This window comes from Neoarthrinium moseri, assembly GCF_022829205.1.
Source record: "Neoarthrinium moseri strain CBS 164.80 chromosome Unknown scaffold33_Wmoseri_CBS_16480, whole genome shotgun sequence".
NCBI classification, from domain to species: domain Eukaryota; kingdom Fungi; phylum Ascomycota; class Sordariomycetes; order Amphisphaeriales; family Apiosporaceae; genus Neoarthrinium; species Neoarthrinium moseri.
In genome coordinates, this window is record NW_026055147.1 from 372,946 (window position 1) to 393,568 (window position 20,623).

General features: G+C 54.6%; 6 protein-coding genes across 6 annotated transcripts; 3 read left to right on the forward strand and 3 right to left on the reverse strand.

Moving 5' to 3' along the window:
- Positions 1-2,113: 2,113 nt before the first annotated feature.
- Positions 2,114-2,835, forward strand: JN550_008170 (uncharacterized protein; the record flags this gene model as incomplete). The annotated part of the gene is made up of 2 exons (XM_049320103.1): positions 2,114-2,287; positions 2,359-2,835. The coding sequence occupies 2 exons, from the start codon at positions 2,114-2,116 to the stop codon at positions 2,833-2,835; spliced, it is 651 nt and encodes a 216-aa protein (XP_049169957.1).
- Positions 2,836-3,386: 551 nt separating this feature from the next.
- Positions 3,387-4,466, reverse strand: JN550_008171 (uncharacterized protein; the record flags this gene model as incomplete). The annotated part of the gene is made up of 2 exons (XM_049320104.1): positions 3,387-4,010; positions 4,065-4,466. 2 exons carry the CDS (start codon positions 4,464-4,466, stop codon positions 3,387-3,389), a joined length of 1,026 nt encoding a protein of 341 aa, XP_049169958.1.
- Positions 4,467-8,033: 3,567 nt separating this feature from the next.
- On the forward strand, positions 8,034-8,528 carry JN550_008172 (uncharacterized protein; the record flags this gene model as incomplete). Its single annotated transcript, XM_049320105.1, has 1 exon — positions 8,034-8,528. The coding sequence occupies one exon, from the start codon at positions 8,034-8,036 to the stop codon at positions 8,526-8,528; it is 495 nt and encodes a 164-aa protein (XP_049169959.1).
- Positions 8,529-8,962: 434 nt separating this feature from the next.
- On the reverse strand, positions 8,963-10,759 carry JN550_008173 (uncharacterized protein; the record flags this gene model as incomplete). Its single annotated transcript, XM_049320106.1, has 5 exons — positions 8,963-9,067; positions 9,128-9,996; positions 10,054-10,090; positions 10,143-10,194; positions 10,245-10,759. The coding sequence occupies 5 exons, from the start codon at positions 10,757-10,759 to the stop codon at positions 8,963-8,965; spliced, it is 1,578 nt and encodes a 525-aa protein (XP_049169960.1).
- A 747-nt stretch (positions 10,760-11,506) lies between these two features.
- JN550_008174 (uncharacterized protein) lies at positions 11,507-13,110 on the forward strand (the record flags this gene model as incomplete). The annotated part of the gene is made up of 2 exons (XM_049320107.1): positions 11,507-12,110; positions 12,170-13,110. The coding sequence occupies 2 exons, from the start codon at positions 11,507-11,509 to the stop codon at positions 13,108-13,110; spliced, it is 1,545 nt and encodes a 514-aa protein (XP_049169961.1).
- A 1,244-nt stretch (positions 13,111-14,354) lies between these two features.
- On the reverse strand, positions 14,355-15,610 carry JN550_008175 (uncharacterized protein; the record flags this gene model as incomplete). Its single annotated transcript, XM_049320108.1, has 2 exons — positions 14,355-15,496; positions 15,559-15,610. The coding sequence occupies 2 exons, from the start codon at positions 15,608-15,610 to the stop codon at positions 14,355-14,357; spliced, it is 1,194 nt and encodes a 397-aa protein (XP_049169962.1).
- Between the last annotated feature and the right edge of the window lie 5,013 nt (positions 15,611-20,623).

Below are 20,623 nucleotides of genomic sequence, written 5' to 3' on the forward strand. Positions count from 1 at the left end.
GGCAGTATCACATTACTTACGCGTCTACGGCTTACCATTGGCTATTTGACTAGTATAACGGCCCGATCATGAGCCAAGGCTCCATCTGTCAAACAGTATCGCTCCCCGTCTAGCCATTTGCAAGTAAAGTAAGGGAACAGGATGCATGGTGACAATCCTATACTCCACTCCTACAGTATGGTCTTGATGAGATAAGGGCGCGGGAGATGCGCCAATACCTGGCCAGAGCGCGTGTGGCCAACATTGCGATCGAAGCATCCACGGTCAATGTCTTAGATGTTGGTCCGCCTATGACGTGTTCTCTTGGGCTCTCCTTTGCGACGTCCATCGGTCGTGCCATGTCCTAGGGTCCGCTTCATGCTAAGAAGCTGATCAAAGACCCAAGGCGCAAGCAAGCAAAGCAGACTGCGACACACATAAGCCAAAAACGCTTGCGGTCAAGTCAATGGTTGCACGGATAGATAGGCAAATAGACAAGTGACGTGGTAAGGCGGTGCGGACAGGAAGCTGGCAGGGAAGAAGCTGTCTTGCCCAGTCCCATCTGGGCCTGCCATTCGGCAACGAGAATGCGACGGGAAGACGCTGACGACGCGGGTTGGCGGTCGGAGAAGTGGCTGGTTTGCCAGCCCACATGCCCGTCCGGTTTTACGGATAATGCACTCGATTTCTCATCCGCTCGGGTTTAAACTTTGACCAAGTGTATTAGTTAATGAGAGGCGTCAACTCCAGCACAACCTCCCAATAAGAGCTGCATGAGTGTGTTGCATTGCCATGTGTAGCAGACAGGACAGCCAATGGCGTGCCAAGAATATAATCTAGCTTGGCGGTGTTGTTTCGTCAGGAGACCAGCGGACGGGAGGGTGTGCATGCCTCAGCGGGAAAACGGACCATAACGGACGAGAGGTAGGTGACACAAGACAGGCTCAGCCTCACCACCACCACGAAGAGGGCAGGCGTAGAGTGAAGCACACGAGGTTTCGGGGCCGAAACCGTCTCTCGTGCACCATGTACGAGCCTGTCCCGTGCGCATAACAACATCAATCAATGGATGGAGCATACCTACAAAGTCCATCCGGACGCGGGTCCCTCGATAATACACAGTAACTAATAGTAGATGGTGGTATCCTTCTAGAAGACAGCGAAGGGAGGCAAGGGTGGATCCGGCGGTCAGTCATTGCAATTTGTTGGCTTGCCTACCAAACCGGTTTGGGTTGCAGGGCTGATAAGCTTTGGCTGGGCACAGGGGCCGGGGAGCTTACCAGCGAATCGTCCAGTGGATTCCAGGGGAACTCCAGGGCGGTCTCTGGGGATTCAGCGGGGTCAAACAGTGGCCATAGCTCCCTCGTCCAGCTCAACCGGTGAGGATGGAGCTCAACTCAGGGGAGGACCAAGAGTCGAGATGCAAGATGGATCAGACGGGCATGTGTGTCATGCGATTGTCGCCGGTTCATCCCCGCATTGTGGAAACACTACCAAGATCGTGGAGTCTTTGCCTGCTGCCGTGGCGTGGACGAGGCGGCCTGCTGGCAGTAAGGGACATTGACGCTTCCGCAACCAAGAAAGTGCTGTTTTGACTCTGAGACGAGACACCAGGGAACACAATCACGTCCATCCATGTAGGCGGACTGACTGTGGCGCGCACTGAGCTGACACGGCTGGCTTGCAAAACGGAACGAGACCGTTGGGGCCTGGAAGGTAGGCTTGGTAGGGTTTTCGATGCAATCAGAGCAGCAAATAAGCCAAGTTCTAAACGGCTGATCACTATGCACTATCATGCAGCATTAACTTTTGGCGGGAGGGAATGATGAGCGGCAGGGTGCTTCACCGTAACTCACCTTGCTATCCCGGACATCCGTCAACAAACTAATAAGGAAACCAATTATCCATCCCCTCACGGAGGCCACCACTCATCCTTTGTCCCCTTTATCCTTCCTGCCCATCAAGATCAGTGCCTGACTGAATACAAAATCCATCACAGCTTGTGGTACTGTTTGCTCGGCTCTGCTAGGCAAAGCCAACACCCACCATCTGATAACTGAGTCGTGACATCTACATACCTATTCCCTCCCTATTTCCTCCCCGCCAAACCAAACCCCGGCCACCTGTGCTCAAAATGTCCGGCCCGCGTCTGACTGCTCCGGCTGCGAAGCTTGCCCGCTCCATCAGCACGACCAGCTCCGCGAGCGCCGTCCCCGCGGCCTCGACTCTTTTCACATCATCAAAGGCGGCAGCGCCTCTGATGCGTAAATATGCAGACCTCCTCAAGGAGAGGAATCTAGACGGTGATGTACGTAGACGTCCACGCCCGCTTTGCAACTCGTGCAGATCGGCCGAGCTGTGGGACTAACACCATCCCAGCACTCGCGACACATCTACACCCGCTCGGCCAACCGCCCGCATCCCCCACCACAGCACATGCGCCTAATGCAGACGTTCTCGACCACCTCCACCCCGGCTGCAAAGGCAGAGGAGAAGAGCCACATGGATTACGCTGTACTGCCCTCGTTCGAGTCATTGGCGACCCCGGGCGCGGATTCCGCCAGCCGGCTGCGCGTGCCCCTGCTCCCCGATAACTTCGTCGCACGTCATGTGCCAGAGGCCGCAGACGAGCCGCTTCCCATGCCGGAGATCAACGTTCTGGCTGCAGACCCGGACGCAGTTTCCGTTTCGGCCTTCACCGAAGTCGAGGGCATGACGTTGGATGGCGTCGAGTTGAAGTTTGCACATGACCCCCCAGCAAAGGAACAAGAGCCAGGCATGCTCAAGGACTTGTGGAAAGGCTTGGTCGATGATGTCTTGGGTGGCTCGCGGAACGGGGGAAAGCTCGCCGTCTAGACTTCCGACGAAAACGCGGAGCAGAGGGTTTGCTGGTTCCAACGGCGTGTTTCTATCCCTGTCGTACAAGACAACGGGTTGTCTGTGTCCTGTTATGGTCAGACTGGTTGTGTAAATGGTTTGTAATATGGCCTTCTTTCTTGTGAGAGATCGTCGGCAGTTTTTGGCACGGCGCGCCACTCTTTGCCTTCGTAACGAATGATGACACAACTTCCCTTCAAAAGCCATAAGAAGCTTAAGAAGTATATCAATATCAACCAATATCAATGTCCCCTTGAGGCGTTCAATTTCAAGAGTATACATAATGCATGTCAAAGACTTCATCAAATCCAAGTAGAGCAATTGCCATAATGGGGTTTCGCGGTTCATATCATCCTGCCCTGGCCAACCCGAATGCTCCCAAAGCTGTACTAAGCAAGAGTTTTCATCTGGAGCCTCGAGGGCATATTGACATCGGACAGGCGGCCTTGGTTAGGCAGAATATCCTAGTTCAGCAGATTTCAAATTTTTCCATTCCCCCAAGAGTATGTCTACTTATAGATACCCAGACTTTATGCAATCCCCACCATCTTCTTACTCAGTTCCCACAACTGCTCCTCCTTCTCCTTATCAAATGCCCAGCTTCCATAACCATACTCTACCTGGTCACCATCCTCAGGGCAAGGCCCGGCAATCGATGCCCCTTCCAAGTATAGCCCACCCTTTGCCTCGAGGTCCTTGGACACAGCGCCGTATACGCTTGTCGCACAGCCCTGCTCCATATTAACAAAGTACTTCTCCATCCTCTCGTTGCCTTTTATTGCAGCGATCTCATCTGGACAGAATTTCTGCAGATTCGGGCTCACCATGCTGCCGGGGTTGAGACTATAACCATGCAGACAGCTTCCCCCGTAGAGTCTCTCGATCTGAGTTGCCATGTGTATATTGGCCGTCTTGCTCGAACCATACGCAGCCCAACCGTCGTATGCCCCTTCGAAGTTGATGTTGTCGAGACGCAAAGGGCCATATCGATGACCAGAAGAAGATACATTGATGACCCTAGAGTGAAACTGGGCGGTGGCGCTGGCTATCAATGTATCCTTGAGCAGATTGAATAGCAGAAAGTGCGCCAGGTGGTTGGTGCCGAATTGCAGCTCATATCCATCCTTGGTCCTCCCTTCTGGTGTCTTCATGACCTTGCAGCAAGTTAGCACAGTAGTGTTGATAATGGTCCGCCTTTTCACACCTACACCTGCGTTGTTGATCAGAACATGAAGTCTGTGACTCCTTTTTTGAAACTCGGCGGCAGTGGCGCGAACGCTAGATAAATCCGTCTGGTCCATGAACAACAGGTGCACTCTGGCAGAGTTCAGCAGCGGTTTCAAGGCTATTTCTGCCTTCTCGATGTTGCGGGCTGTGCCAAAGATAGTTGCGCCGGTCGAGGCGAGCGCACGAACTGTTTCCAGGCCAATGCCAGAAGAGACACCAGTAATCAGAATAACCTTGTCGACCCAGGCTCCGACAAGGCCCTCATCTGCAATGACTCGAGAGCCGGTGACACGAGAATCACCAGGGCCATCGATGTTTTCCCATTTATTGTGTTCAGCATAGCGGCCAGTTAGCTGAAATGGGGTCTTCGAAACCATGGACATAGCGCGTTGCTGGTAGTGGTTGGCTTTGTGGCTTCCAGGAAGTCCGCCCAATTCAGGAGTTGTTCACACTAGATGCCTAGACAGGTCCTCGGCCATGGTCAGAACGTAACTTTAATAAATAAACAAGGAGGAGACATGTCATAGAATTAAGGCGAAGTCGATGCAGATGCCGTATAATGGGTTATATCCTGGTTATCTCCGGCTGGCTCGTCGTGAGCATTAAGTCCGCTAGCGCCACATAATCTATCCCATCATGAAGAGACGGGTAAGCAGATCACACGTTAGACTCAGGTAATTGTGATGACAAAAGAAGGTCTATCACCTGAGTCATTAATACATGGCTACAAACTTCTACATTTCCTACGGTGCGTTGCAAAGCCTTGCTTCTCCGTCGAAATCAGGTTCAAAGCTCTGTACCCTTCTCCTCAAGGTGACTTACAGGTATACGTACAGTCAAGGCTGGGGACTTGATGGTCGTGGAAACAGGATCGACCAAGATTTTCTACCATCATTAGCGCTTATGGTGTCATATGTAACCAATTCGATCAGTCAATTTCGACCGCAGCCCCGTAGGAGCCTACCTGAGAGCGATGGTTCACTTCCTTAATTCAATGATATTCCGAACAGTCACTCTCCACGTTCACACACCATTCTCAAGACTTGTGGTTCTTTTTACAAATTTACGCTGAAACTATATGCTTCCCATGCGGGTCTTAACCTTTGTCACGCCCTTCCTTTCTCCTCTCTGACACAGCTCAGCATGACGAAGGGGCGAGGAAGGATCAAGCTCCAATCGTCATAAGATTAGAATTTTTTTTTTTTTTTTAGGAATCATCGGATATTGTTATTGCATAGAAGTACTCAATAGTGATGCCTTTAGCAATTCTTATTTTTTTGTGCCAGAAAGTCGATGTGGGCAATGGCTACTGCTTTGGGATATTAAGGCAGGAGGAACGAGAATCAATATATAGCAGTCGCAGACCATGGACAATCGCGCGTGCTGGTCATCTAGGGGCACCATGGGTTTGCAAATCGGGACTTCCTCGTGGAGTTTGTCGAGAAGTGTACTGCCATGCGGTTTGTGACCGATCGGATCCTCACGGCTGCCTATGGTCAGGTAAACCAAGTGGAATGGCGTTTTGCCTGCTACCGTGGGCAACCAGCTGGTTAACAAAGCCATTCAACAGCAACTCGGCCACCTGGTCACGGTAGGCTACGGGGTTGACCCGTGTGCCAATCAAGCGCCCATGTACTGATGGGGAGAGATTGGCAAACGAGGACGGTTATAAATAGAGCAGGTTCGACAAGATCTCAGCTTGCGCTGGGCAAAACACAAACGTTCCCTTACATTTTTCTTGGCTTCGTTTCTCTCCAAACGTGACGAGGTAGTGCTACACCAGACCGTCCTATTGACTTCCAAGTAATTTGGAGCCTGCGTGGAGCTATGACAGCAAACAGCCATGGTGGGTCAACTTGCCCTGACCCACCCATTTTGTAACTATATGAGTTCGCAATGTCTGGGCACCAAGCTTGGTAGCTTTGGTAGCAGTGACTTATATGTTTCCAGGAACATCTCCGGTTTTGTGCTAGTTATATTGGTAGCATACCCAGATAATGGTCGCTGGGTAGGCTAAGGAGCCCAGGCGATCATCGATACATGTGACGGTCATCAAGGCTCCAAATCGGAGCCGTCTGAACATAATAGTATCACAAGATCAGGACATATTCGGGAATGTGGCGAATGTGCAATAAACATTCCACGACCATAACGCGTTGTGGGAAAATATGCCCCTCCAAGAGATATGGCGTTTACGAAACACGTCTCTCACTCCACAGTAAGAAAAATTCCAAACCCATTTGAAACATTGTCTATAGGAATGGTCGACAGCTTGTCTTTTCGATCGTTCCTAAAGAATCAAGTTGGATAGCATGAAGAAAAGACTTGCTAAGGTCTTCTTAGGCTGAAGGGATTGTTTTGGTGCCTGTTCTAGGTGGATCCAGAAACTCTGGGAACCGATCTGGAAAAGATGAAGGTAAAGAGCGGACCACAACTTGAACACAAAATAGAATACTGTACCTTGCTTATGTACGTATACAAGCAGTCCGATGCCGCGTTTCTGTTTACCAACTGTGGGTGCAATGCAATCTATGGAGTGATTACTGACACCGAGATTCAACATGGCCTGGTGGCTAAACAGTATCAAGATCAGGTGGAACACCGGAATGGTCTCCTCGCCAACTAGTGATCATCACAGGGTCTGCGTCTGCTCAGCTTCCAACGCCAGGTACTTACTCATCTTCTCGAGCTGTGATCGTCAGTAATCCCAGAAGCCAAGGCTCTTCAATTTCGTGGTTGAAACGAGATTTGACGAAGTTTGTGAAACAAAGAGTGCCAGAGCGCCCAGGTGTCGGCCGCGTGCCCCTATTATAAGGCCCTGGGCGCCAAGCTCGACCGCCCAGCGCCAGAAACCTATCAGCTGAGCCAAGAGTCTTTTTATATCTGTGGTTGGTTTAAGATAAGTATAATTTGCTCTGCCTGGCACGGTCTGGCTATGAAACGGGGCGTGTTATATCATGGATGCGCGCAGATCGTCGAGGATCACCGCCGAATAGTGCGTGGCCAAGCTGTCACTATTCAGTGGGGTACATATGCACTCGGCGTCAGCCGTAGGGAGACGCTGGAGCTTATCGCAAACTCTGCGGGGGGCCTGCTGACCTGGACGGATGACCGACCGACTGACAGAGTGCTTGATGGCAACTCTTACCTGAGATCAAGGTCAAGAGACACGAAGAGATGGATAAAAAAGACACGAGCACCGCCCCCGGGATATCCGGGGCGCCTCGCATCCCGTTCGTCGCGAGATAGCGCGAGGTCCGAATCTCGCAGCTATCTCAGCGACTCTGCCCATTGGCCAATTGAGGGAGAAGCGCGACAGCCAAGATTGCCAAGCCCACGACCCTGCCCGGCACCTGCGGCCGAGGTTTGGCTCTGAGCCCTTGGCCTGCAGGCTATTGCCGGCGATCATCGGCTCACATGACAGGTGCGTCATTGGGGGGAAGTGAGGCAATGCTGCACCACCACCTCCCCCCTCAACGCTCTGGACCCTGGAATTCTAGGCCCCATGTGAATATGAGTCGTCCGTTAGACCGGGGCGGGAGGCGCGAGATAGTCATTGGCCTTGGCCCTGGAACATCGACGTCTTAGGCCCTGGGCAAGGAAAAGGGCCGCTTCGCGCTTGGCGGTGTGCGAAGCTGCTGGGCCAAACCACACGTACATACATACATAATCATTACTGCTCTTCCCTCCAGGACCTTCGAGAACACCATCCCATCGTCCTAGATAAATCCCTACAAAGAGCCTCCCTCACCTTACATACAGAACCTGACCGCTCGATTACTGAGCTACACACGCGTGCTCTTACACATACACACACACACGCACACAGACACACATAAGCAACCTCGCTCAGGAACGAGCCCCTCCAAGAGGGCAGCACCTACTAAGCACTCCAACCTACTTATAACAACCACTCAACCTTTTCACACAACCAAGCGTCCGGTGCTACCATGACCCAAGCAGCACCGCTCACGCGCCTGAACCTGGAGGCGCTCTCGGCCATGTCGCCACACAAGAGAGCCTACTACTACGGCGGCGGCGGCGGCGGCGGCGGCAGCGCCTGCTCCAGCATGTCGGCGGAGGAGGAGGAGGACGCCGCGTCCCTGTTCTCGGCGGCCGAGTCGAGCCCGTCCTCGGCGTCCAGCGCGCCAGAAGACGAGCCCGCGCCGTCCACCGTGGCCGACGCCTCGGGCGAGCTCATCACCGTCTACAGCTCGCTGGACCAGGCCGTGCGCTACAGCCTGCTGCGGGTCGAGACCGAGCGGCGGCGGCAGGAGCAGTCGCGGTCGGGGTTCCTGGCCGAGGCGGCGGCAACAACGGCAACAGTAACAACAACAACAGCAGCAGCCGCGGCGGGAAGCTTCCGCCCAGTCGAAGCGGCGGCAGCGGAGCAGACCGGCGACGGTGAAGACGTGGACGAGGATGCCTATTTCTCCATGGGCTAGATGATGGATTTTGAGAGCTTGATTGTTTTACGCTGCATGGCGCTTTCTGCGGGTTTATGTTTTTTGGGGGGGCACTGGCGTGGCGGTTTGCGATCGCTTCTTTCGAAACAAGTCGGCGTGGGCGGCGTTTGGCATTTGCGGTTTACGTTGCTGGCTAGCTGTTATATGGGGCTTGGCGCTCATACGCTCCTGCATTGGCGAAAAAGGGGAGTTATAAGTACAAGATACCCATGATGTGTGAGATGAAAAATCTAAATTTGAATTGCGATGCTGGTTTGAGCATCTTCGTTGAGTCTTTACGTCTACGTCTTACGTCTTATGTCTTATGTCTTTGCTTCTCCTCTAACGCGTGTCGGTGGCTCTCTATGGTTCGCTCTACCTGTAGTGACGTCTACTTTGAATATCCAACCGCTTATTCCGAAATATGAATCCCCTTATAGCTTGGCCTTTGGATTGTCCTGCTTCTGCATCGTCTCAGCAACAATGCGTCTCTGGATTTTTCCAGTCGCCGTCTTGGGCATGATTTCCGTGAAGTAAATCTTGGGCACGGTTAGCTACTTGGTCGGGTTCAAACCACTGAATCATGCTGGGAGACTCACCTTCACGGGTACCTTGAACTTTGCAACCCTCTCCGCCATCCAGGCCCTCAACTCCTCCTGGGATAGCTTCTCGCCGGGTTTAAGAACGACAGCAACCCCCACATCCTGTCCATACATCTCATCCGGAACAGCAAAGCTGACCGCCTCGCTCACCACGGGGTGCCTCGTCAACACGTTGTCGAGCTCAATGGGACTGATCTTCTCGCCTCCCTTGTTGATGAGCTCCTTGATTCGGCCTGTGATGATGATGTATCCATCCTCGTCCTTCTTTCCCTGATCGCCGGTGCGGAAGAAGCCAGACTTGGTATAAGCCTCGGCGTTCGCCTTGGGATTGTTCAGGTAGCCCTTGGTGACATTCTCGCCACGGATGCAGATCTCCCCCTCGGACCCTTGGGGCAGCTCGTCGCCGGCCTCGTTGAGAATCTTCATCTCGACACCCTGACCAAGGCCGACCGTGCCCGGCTTGCGCTTCGCCGGAGGCAGCGGGTTGGAAGACATCTGATGGGCGGCTTCCGTCATGGCATAGGCTTCGAGAACAGGGGCCTTGAAGGTGGCCTCAAGCTTCTCGAAGACGGCCGGTGAAAGTGGAGATGAGCAGGAGCGGATGAAGCGAATCTGCGGGAGGGGGGTGGGAACAGGGGACTTGAGCAGGATCTGGTGAATCGTCGGTACGGCCGTGTACCAGTTTGCCTTGTGCGTCTTGAAGTCGCTCCAGAACTCGGAGGCCGAGAACTTGGTGGGCACCACCATGGAGCCGCCGCAGTACAGAGGCGCAAGGAGGGCACACAGCAGGCCGTGGACATGGAACAAGGGCATCACAAGCATCGTCCGATCCTCTGCTGTGAGGTTGTAAGTTGATTGGATGTTGCCTGGCGTGCAGTTAGTGGAGTGGTCTTGAGTGAATATATCCGATAAGAATTGCATACCCATCGTCCGTACCAGGTTGCGGTGAGTCAATGGCACCTATACAAAGACGTCAACGGAATATAGAATCACGTATAGAGGGCGAACCTACAACTTTGGGCCTCGAGGTAGTTCCGCTATACCCCAATTCATCAGCATTCGGCCTTGGCTGCATGCATGCATGCATGAATCATTCATAGCATCTTGTACGTACCTGGTGTGTAGTACCAATGCAACATCATCACTCTGTGCCTTCAACAGCTCCTGCTTGCTCTTCCCCTTCAACTGACCCAAATCCTTAACATCTAGAGCGACCTCCTTCTTAACATCGTCCCAGTAACACTCGGCAACAGCAGCATTGAACTTCTTAGCAGCCCTGACGGCCGGGGCGTTCGCCGCGAAAGCCCCCCTGGGCACCAAGACAAGCTCCGATTTGATATCCTCGATGTAGAACTCGAACTCGTCCTGCTTGTATGCCGGGTTCAGGGGCGCGGAGATGCCGCGTTGCCAGGAGGCAGCCTCGAAAGACACGATGAACTCATACGAGTTGACGACGGCTATCGAGACGGGCGAGCCGCGGCCGATTCCGATGGCGGCCAGCTTGCGCTGGAAGGAGGTGCACTCAGCGGCAAGGTCGCCGTAAGTTACTGTGAGGGCATGGGGCTTCGAGGGGACGATGACGGCCACAGAGCTCGGGGAGCCTCGGACTGCGGTTTGTAGAGTGGCCATTCTGGCGGTGGGGGGTTCTGTCTGATATGTGCAGTGCGCCGGTGTGCAACGGGGAAGCGATCTGGAGAGCGAAGAGACGAAGGAGTATCTAGATTGAAAGGGAATCTATAACTTGCGACTTTAAGGGACAAGAAGAAATCTACGGGGACAGAAAAAGGAGAGTCCGACCTGCTTGAGTATGCTCTGGACCATGAAATCTCGCACTTCTGGAGGAGGCTAAAGGAACCAGACGGTCGGATCATGCAGCTCGTGCTTGTAAGATCAGCACACCTCCGGCAGTCTGGACAAGGGTTGTGGTAAGTTGAGAAAGGTCCGCGGGCTGATAGGTAGCTCATTGCAGGTGCGTGACGAGGTACCTAGGCAACTTAGCGCAGACCCGTCCACCAGTCCACCCGTCCTGGCGCTGTCGGCCGCCACACAGAGCCCTGGAGCTCACAGGCGGGGAGCTCCCAGCGAGCCCCGGTCCCTGTAGGGGCCCCTAGGGGCCCCCAGTGGCTCAACGCCCACAGGCCCCAGGTCCCCGTAGCCGGAACCTGGAATCCATTAGGGAACCTGGGGGTAACCAAAGATTACCTAGGTACCCAGCCAAGTCGGAGCTCAGACAACCTGCCTTACCAGAGACGGACGAGGCTGAGGCACCGCTGCGATAGCGATACTGGAGACATCCGCGGCCGACGACACCTGCCTCCGTCTTCATCTGCAGCCTGGCTACACATGCCGCAAAGACTCATCGACTGCGCTTGAGCCATGTCGGGCGCTCCCCCTCCAAAGCCCGCTGGCGGCTTGTCGCTGTACGCCGACCTGCTCGACCCTCCCACCGACGCCGCAGCCTCGATATCGCGGGCGCCGCAGGTCTCCCAGCAAGCGCTCGACGCGGTCAAAGAGCAGGAGGCCGCCGCGGCCAAGAAGCCCGTTGACCCGTCTCTGCGTTTCCAGCCCATTCGGCGGCCCCAGCCAAAGACGCAGAAGCCCAAGGCCACCTTCCCCAAGGCCGCGCCGCCTGGTGCGCCTGTTTCCAGTGGGGGCAACGCCGCAGCCGCAGCCGCGGCTCCAGTCAAGAGCACACTGGCCGACTGGGCCGTCACCGAGGAGGATGAGTGGATGTACGCCGGTGAGAAGCGGCCGCGACCGAGGAAGAACAAGAAAAAGAAGAACAACAATGCGCCCGCCGAGACGGACTGGGACGAGATCTACGACCCCTCGAGGCCGACCAACGTGGATGAGTACCTGCGCAGTGACGAGCGCATCAGGGAGGTGAGGGAATGGAAGGCCATGCTCTACAGGCACCGGCGCCCCGCCAAGAGGCAGTCGAGTTGGGATAGTGACGAGGAAGAAGACAGGCCGATGATGAGTACGTTCTGCGATCCATTCCAGCTCTCCATACCATTGCTAACATGTGTTTCTACTCAGATCAATTTGCTCCCCCGCCGTCTTATTCCTTTGCGCCGCCGCCCGCGTCACCACCTCGAGCTCCCATCCCTGACGACAAAACAGGCGACGATGCCTACGCTCGCCGCCTTGCCCTGTCACAGGGTGTTGCACCTCCTCCGCCGCCTCCAAGGTCATCATCGCCTCCTCCACCTCCGGAGGCAGCTCATGCCGAGCTTCCGGCGTCCTCGATGGCCATACCTCCGCCTCCGCCTCCGCCCCTCGAGCCAGACGCACCGACCATCTCTCGTGCGCCCGTCCGCTATACCCAGCCTCCGCCTGCCTCGCCACCGGCTGAGCCCAATAACCCCGGCCCGGACGCTATGGATGAGGACGCAGCCGAGCCGGCAGACTCAGATGCTACACGCACCAGCAGACCAGGACAGAGAGGGTTTGCCGCCCGCCTGATGGCTAAATACGGCTGGAGTAAAGGCCAAGGTCTCGGAGCCGAAGGTACGGGCATCATCGCGCCGATCCGAGTCCAAGTCGAAAAGCGCAAGAAAAGGTCGGACGCCGAGGGAGGCGGGTGGGCCGAGCCAGGCGGACGGGGCCGCATCATCGAGCCCAAGGCCAACCCGAACGCCGCCAGCTCGTCGAGCTCCTCGGAGACGGCCAGCAAGTTCGGTCCCGTGTCGAACGTGATCGTACTGCGGCATATGCTAGACAACATATCAGACCTCCGCGCCGAGATGGAGGACGGCCTCGGCCAGGAGATCGGCGAGGAGTGCGGCGACAAGTACGGCCGCGTCGAGCGCCTGTACATCGACGTCGCCGGTGGGACGGGCAGCGTCTACATCAAGTTCGTCGACACGGTCAGCGCGCTGCGGGCCGTCAACGCGCTGGACGGGCGGGTGTTTGCGGGCAGCAGCATCGAGCCGCGGTATTACGACGGGGAGATGTTTGAGAAGGGGATATATGAGTAACGGTCCGGGTGGCAGAGTGAGCGCGCTACATCTACAGGGGCATCGCTGGTCATCGAGTCTGTGCTCTGACACCGGCCAAGGGTTACGAGGCAGTCTGCCGAGCAGGAGAGCTGTACATAGAACGAGTGTGTTGAAAGACGTCAAAAGATACCCCACATTGTAGGCGACCCCAGTGTCCAAGGAGGACGGCAGTGTGGGTGACATGCACGACAAAGTCGAGGCTAGAGTTCATACGTGACTGCCCCAGCTGTGTTCACATGCTCAGCCTCTTGAGACTCGGAGAGCTCGTAGATCTCGGCAATCTAGCCAAGCAACGGCGGCACTTCGCTGGGAGCCCGTCGGAAACCCTGACGCACGACATGGCTGGCCGCTGTTTGTCTAACGGGAAGAGCGTGTGGTGAGACGGGGACCAGGGGGGACAGCAAGCAGGGCGAATCAGCAAACAAGAAGACGGGGAATAATCCCATTTGTCTGTCAGCAGACGACCAGATGCGGAAGATGGGGTCCAGAGCTATCGAGACCCCTGCTCTTATGTCTGTAGGTAGTACAGAAAGACTGGAATAATGACCAGATTCACACGACTAACCAACACGTGTGGAAGGAACTTGGCGGCATCATTGGGAAACGTCCCATCAGGTTGATGTATACCCTCACGATGAGACGCAGGATGGGTTGTCAAGATCTGGTGAGAGCGGCAGCTGAAGATCGTACAAATTGAATTTGTCGACTCTATTATTACGCACAAGACATGTTATAGGTTTACTACGACTAAGAGGAAAAGGGAACCTATGTGTACTTCCATCATCAGACTACACCATCGTTGGCCATTTATATAAATCCAACGTCACTAAAACACACTACTCCCATTTGACACGGGAGCTTGACAAGCAACAGAACTGCAGACCAAGTCGCCAAGCCAAAGTACCGCCAGCCACGTCCCGTGGCTTTCCACAATCTCCCAACTTGTTTCCCCGACGCCAGTGTGTACTCGAAAGTATTGCATCACCATTCCGATGGCCAACTGGTGTGCGTCCCAGAATTAGAAAGGCCCAGGCAAGTGTATCACGCAAGAAAAGACCGTTTCAGTAAAATGCGTCAGTATTAGTCTAGCGGATCCTTGTACGTAGCCCTCGCTGCGGTATCATGCAGCACGGGTGAAATGACAATGACAAGAGTTTTGATGACAATCGGAAATGGAAAGTCTGAAAAACGCCTCCTGAATTCCCAGCAACCATCATACCAGCTTACAAGAAAGCGACGACGAAACCGGCAATCGACACCAAGCTGACCAACCATGACATGCTCATGCCTTGGAGAGCACCAGCAGCGCTCTCGTCCGTGGTGCTGTCGCCACCAGTGGAGTCGGTGTCGTTGTTGGCGTTGGCGTTGTTGCTGGTGCAAGAGTACTCGCCCTGGATCTCACTGCCGGCCTTTGAGCTGAAAGCCTCGCACGAAGTCTTGATATCGCCGGTGGAGGACAGATCGAAGGCACCGCGAACATCATCAAGAGCGGGAAGCTCGACAGACGAGAAGGAACCTCGGAGCTTGACGGCACCACCAACCATGGAAAGCTTAGGGAAGCCGTTCAGATCCTCCATGGCAGTGTTGTTGGCAATGGTGAAACCACCACCGATCTTCTCCAGCAGGGGCAGGGTGATGTTAGTGACGTTGGCGTTGCTGACGAACGACAGGTCACCGGTCTGAACCTCGGTCAAGTTGGGGGCGCTGAAGGTGTCGAAGAAGTTGGAGTCAAAACGGAGGGATCCGTTGATGGACTCCAAAGACTGGGCGGAGAACTTGGTGACGTTAGAGATGGTCATGTTGGCAGCCCAGATGAGGTTGGGCATGTTAACGCTGAGCTTGGGACCGTTGGCGTTGATGTTGAGCAGAGTGGTCAGGTTGTTCAGCTCGGTGGTGAAATCAGTGAGACGGTGGTTGTTGTTGATGTCCATCTTGTCGAGACTGTGCACGTTGATACCATCCAGGGTGTTCAGGAAGGTATCGGCAATGGTAACCTCCTTGGCGGAGACGACACCAGGGGTGCCGAAGGTGAGTTGCTCAAGGGCGTTCAGCGAGGACCAGTCAATGGTACCCACAGATGACAGCGCAGTGAACTTGAGGGTCGACAGAAGAGTGACATTCTTGACCTGGAACGCGCCACCAATCGACTCAAGCGAGGTGGACGACAGGGAGATCAGGCCGCCGTTGTTCAGGACGATAAGATCACCTCCGATCTTGGTCAGCGAGCCGGAGAAGTCAATCTGGCTGCCGGACGAGGAGTCGACGACGACGGAGCCCTCAATGGAGTCGCAGCTGGCGACGGTGGTGGCATCGGCAGCCGAGGCGATAGTGGCGGTGGGATCATCACAGCTCACAGCGGCAACGCCTGGGATTGGAATGGGATTAGCAAGCAAGCCATGTTAAAGCATGTGGAAGCAGTGGACTCACCAGAGACCATGGCGAGCGCCGCGGCGGCGGAGACAAAGGTCTTGCTGTACATTTTGAAGGGTTACTGCTCGTCGGATCAGTCAGCAGGGGTCAAGGATGCTTGATGAGAGCTCGTTTTGAGAGCGTGTAGAAAACAATAATGAGAACGGCGCAGATGTTGTCCTTCTAAACAGTTGGCAGTGCGTCCGGAAATGTGTAGATATCTGTATCGCGAAAGAATTGGGTCGGACGTTCCAAAAAGTGATGTTGTGACGGGACAGAAATGGATGATTGGGAGCTCGCGAGGGACGAGAGCAGCGAATACTCCAAGACCGACTTGCCAGACAATGGCGACCAGAAAGTAGTCACAGCCAAGTCAGATGGATCAACGCCTCGAAAGGAGAGGAAAGCCGACAATCCACAACTTGGGAAAGGGCGGTTGGGGAGCCAGACAGGATGGCTGGACGTATGTGGCCGGTTGGAGAGGTACCGAGAGCGACTGGCGACTGATGGGATTGTGTGCAGAGCGAGACATCGGCTACCTGACGCTGAATAGCTGCTTGCAGCGCTTGTAGTATGAAGCCATGTCATGCAAGGCCATGCGGCAATGGCCATCTGGCCATCTCGGAGGGAGGCCAATTTCCAACGGTAATCGGTCCCGGGCTGCTCAGTGCAGTTTCTCCAATTGACTCTAGCTTCGTTCATGGCGGTTGGGCGGCAGCCACCACCACCACGTCGAGCAGCAGCCCACGCTTTGTGCCAGTTGCGCTAGTCTCAGACTACAGTAGCGTGCAGATACAGCTTGGAGGCCCTCTTGTCCGTCTTTGCCGTGGGTGGTCCGACCCGGAGACATCGCGGTTGTTCCCCTGAAGTACCGGGAGGCGAAGGATCTCCAACCAAAAAGAGGGGGGAGAGGGCGACGGGGGAGTGCGAGAACATCCTGGATTCGAGACCGGCCGGCAATTGGTCCATCCTCGGGCGGCTTCACCCATCCGTTGGGATGGCTCTGTGCCATGTATCCGTTCCAGAGCCAGATTTTGTCGACGCCAAGGTTGGAATAGAAAATAGTGACCGAGATCGCGTCTCAACTTACCTTTTTCTAAAGAATCCGATAGATAGTGTTCTAGGAACTAGTCTCTCTTCTAGTCCTCACAGCCGAATACCCAACTGGTGAGTCTTGTTTTTTTCCCTTTGATAGACGCGAGCGGAAAATGTCGTCGGGTCGGTCGGGGACTGCTTGGGGCAACGGGTCACTCCTTTCACAAGTCGGGAGGTATTAAGTAGAGGAAGGTGTAAGAGCGAGTGGCTCTTCCTCTGTTAGATGGGAATATCGACAAACGAATGAATCCGAAGGGGAGAGTGGGAAAGAAGATGGGAAAAGAGGGAAAGAAGAGTGTTGACGTCCAGGGAAAGCCGAAACGTTTTGGAATCCAGAGATGGAGAATGGCGCGGTACCTGGTGCCGGGGGGTGTGCGCGAGAAAAGGGAAAATCCCAGACCACCTTTGGGCAGAGAAGTGGGCAAGGAGCGCGGCCAAGAGGAGCACTGACGGGTCTGTCCAAGTTAGTGCTACGCTTGCTACGGATGGCCCAGGGGGGAGTGAAATGATACCCTGCCAGCATCAGAGATCCCAATCAATCAGTTCAGTTCAATTCAAGCAATCAATGATGAGTCCAGTTTGTGCACGTCGACGCGGCGGCACATGGGGGGTCCAAGGAACACCGTACGGTACCGCACATGCCTAGCACACATACATAACAACTACACTACACTCACACATGCTCTGGTGCACACACAAACTGTTACCATTTCGGGGTTGAGGCATGCATGTACATATCCATCCCCTTTTTCACCCTCATGCCTGGCTGACCATCCACGCAGTCCAGGCCAAGTCAAGGGTTATCTCTCGGCACCACACCACTACATGACATGTACGAGCTACTGTACATACATATGTACGGATGGCCAGGTTTGTGTTGGATGCATACGAAGAGCCCACGCCGCTTCCCTCAGAGGCTAGACAGGCGACAAGTCACGTCCAGCTTGAATGCACCCACCAGTCAGTGGCCATCGAGGAGCCCTCCTAAGCTCCCGCTCTGCTCGGCACCCTCTCTCTGGTGGCCAAACGGCGCCACGGCCTCCCACGGAAAGTCGATCCAACTCTTGCGTAGTGTCGCAGTCTCTCACAGCAAGATTGATCGTTCAATTGGCGAGATTGCTCCTGTCCGTCCCTAGTTCGGCAAGCAGGGAATCTCCTGCAAGCGCATGCACCATTACGGGGCATTCACTCTGCCCCCCCCTGCCGATACTTTCCCGAACCTCGATGGTGTGGGCGAGATTGCGCGTTGAACTCGCCGCGTATCTGGCCGTTGCACGTTCTGATTCGCAAGCCGGTGCCATTTGGCCCCCCTTGTCCGAGCACACTGGAGAAATCAATCGACCATCGCGCTCGACGGGGTCATGAAGTCAAGCATTTGGCCTCGCTCATCCTGGAGATGCCTTTGATTACCTACTCAATGCCTTCTACCGACGACGGGCCATCTGGGAGGGAATCAATCGGGGGCGTATCCACCGCGTGCCTGGCCGCATCTGCAGATACGCCGCCGGTACGAATCTCCGTTGCATTGGCTGCTTCTCGACGAACCAGTCAGAACCCTACCTAGGTATCCAAGGTAGCGGCCGATGGCCATCTGGGCTGCGCCTCGCGCCCTTGGCCTTGCTTGGGGACAACCATGACGGGCCCACTGCCTATTCCATCTGCGTACTATGGTATGCTCGCTCTTCACATGCGACAGTCAACAAACAGCTCTTGATCGTTGGCGTCCAATGTCCTGTGAGGGCACAAAGCTGCCACGAGAGAGTCGTCGCTTATTGCCTTTAGTCGTTGCTATCAAGATCTATATATGCAACCTGGCGACTATAGTCAATTGGTCGTGCGTGCATCGCGAGGCGGCCACGAGAGAGTTTTCGCTTTCCTCGGTAGCCGTTTCGGGCCTCCACTTTGCATTGAACACCATCTCGATAATGACGACACAACTGGGATAATTTTTCAGGACGGTCTCTGTACGCAGCAGGTTCTCCATTCCGCCTCGGACCCGCTCCTACATAGTAGTAGTCGCTGCCAGTGCCATTATCCAAGGCTTGAATTGCATAGTGTGCTTCACCTATTTTGGGGCCATTCCGGGATGCTTTCAGCACCTCGCTGTCTACTCATGGGGTGACGATAATAGATAAATGGAGCTACGCGGGCGTCTCCAACATATGGATGCGCAGGATCATCAGACGTACAGAGTCCACCATTTGACCACTGCCCGGCCGACGTGTTAGCTAAACAGTCCGATCAGCAATAGCCGGGAGAGCCCGCATTGTCCACGATTGCCATAGGTCGAGATATTGTGGTTCCTCATCTTGGCTTTCATCTTGGATATGGCTTGTCTACCCCTCGAGCCCCCGGCTACCGTAGATAGGCGCCAATTGTCATCTTTGTCAACCACCGCAAATTCATTTTGATGGAGAACCGCTATCAACATGACACAATCACCGTTGAATGTGCAACCGCGAGATCATCATATGCATTACCATATGGAGAGGTTGAACCAGTCGGCGCACCACCTCTGGCTCTCCTTTGAAAGCTTTATTTCGTCCCAGCTATAGCAACCTCGCCATCGCAATCCGATCAATTCGTTCAATGCAGCCGAAACAGCAGCGTGCGATCCGTTGAACAGCTGCCGTAACTAGACTATCAACCTATCCTAGATTCAGTATGGTGTCGAGATCTGCAAAGGCAACGAACGCTCGCAAGGCTTCGCGTTTCTCAATACACGCTGCTGTACAGGGTGCGTACTGGCAGCCGCCTGTGTCTTGCATGGAGCAGCCAGTGAGCATCACAGGCGTGACTGTCTCTTTCTGTAACAGTGTCTCATCTCACAAATTCCACAGCTTCAGACAGGACCTTCAAAACAGCCCCTTTAACCTTGGCATCCACCATGCTGTTTATTTACCATGATCTGCCTGTTTTTGTCGCAACTATGCGTCATACCGCCCACGGGGCCCCAAACAAAGTTGTGCCAATGTTTCATTGCTCTCGGATCCTGATCTTCATAGCATCCCCTTCTGGAATGCCAGAGACGCATCCTCTCTGCTCCGTCGCGGCTGAGCATCCTCTTAGTGTTTCAAGCTGCCTTCACGCCCGGGAATAGCGACGTCATTGCATTGAATGACCCCGGGCCGGGACGCACTTCCCCCAGCTTGCAGCAATTGTAACTTAACTCCGGCTGTCAACACGAGACCAACCCCTAAAACTCTCCCGCGAAGAGCCTAAATGTACACGTTTCTAAGAGGTCAACTAGCTAGCATCTAGCCCTGGCCCGCTCCCCAATTGTCTCGCTGAGCCACACCGAGCAGTCGAAGAGGCCGCATCGCAGCCAGGCCGCCACTGCGTAGTCAAGTAGTACACGCGTCTCGCTACGTGGAAGTGGACCGAGTGGCTGGACCAAGTTTTCCCAGCGTCGACTACGATCGTATTGTGCAAGATGATTCGTCACCACAGGTAGCGGTAGAGGAGAACGGAACTCCGGCTTCAATCGCAATGCCTCGATAGTAGCGGCGAATGGAGCCTTCAGACTCCATATCCTATCCCATTACCCATGCCGGTGTGCATTCCATGTGGTGGGATGCTGCCAGAAACGAGGCTGATATTCCTGCGTCCTTCATGCACCACCCTACATATGCCGACCCATGCCCAAGTATTGTCGATAACTAGAGCATTGGCCAGTCAGCTGACGGCTTCTCCCTGCTTGCAGACTGCAGGTTGTCGTTCATGTGCATATTGCTCGCCTCTGCTGCTGTCATTGCCAACCTCCCCAACTGACTGCCATAGAATTGCGGGGTTCGGCTTTGAGAGACTTTATCAATACGAACCGAAGTGCATTCGGTCAACATGTCAAAGCTGACGGTTGCGGAAATCACGGAACCTAAAGCTTATCCAACTACTCCAGCGACTATGGTTTCCTAATACTTCAGCCGTGGGGGGTTCTGCAAGAGCTGCACGTATGGGATGACAGCAACCCTCATATTCTGCAACACCA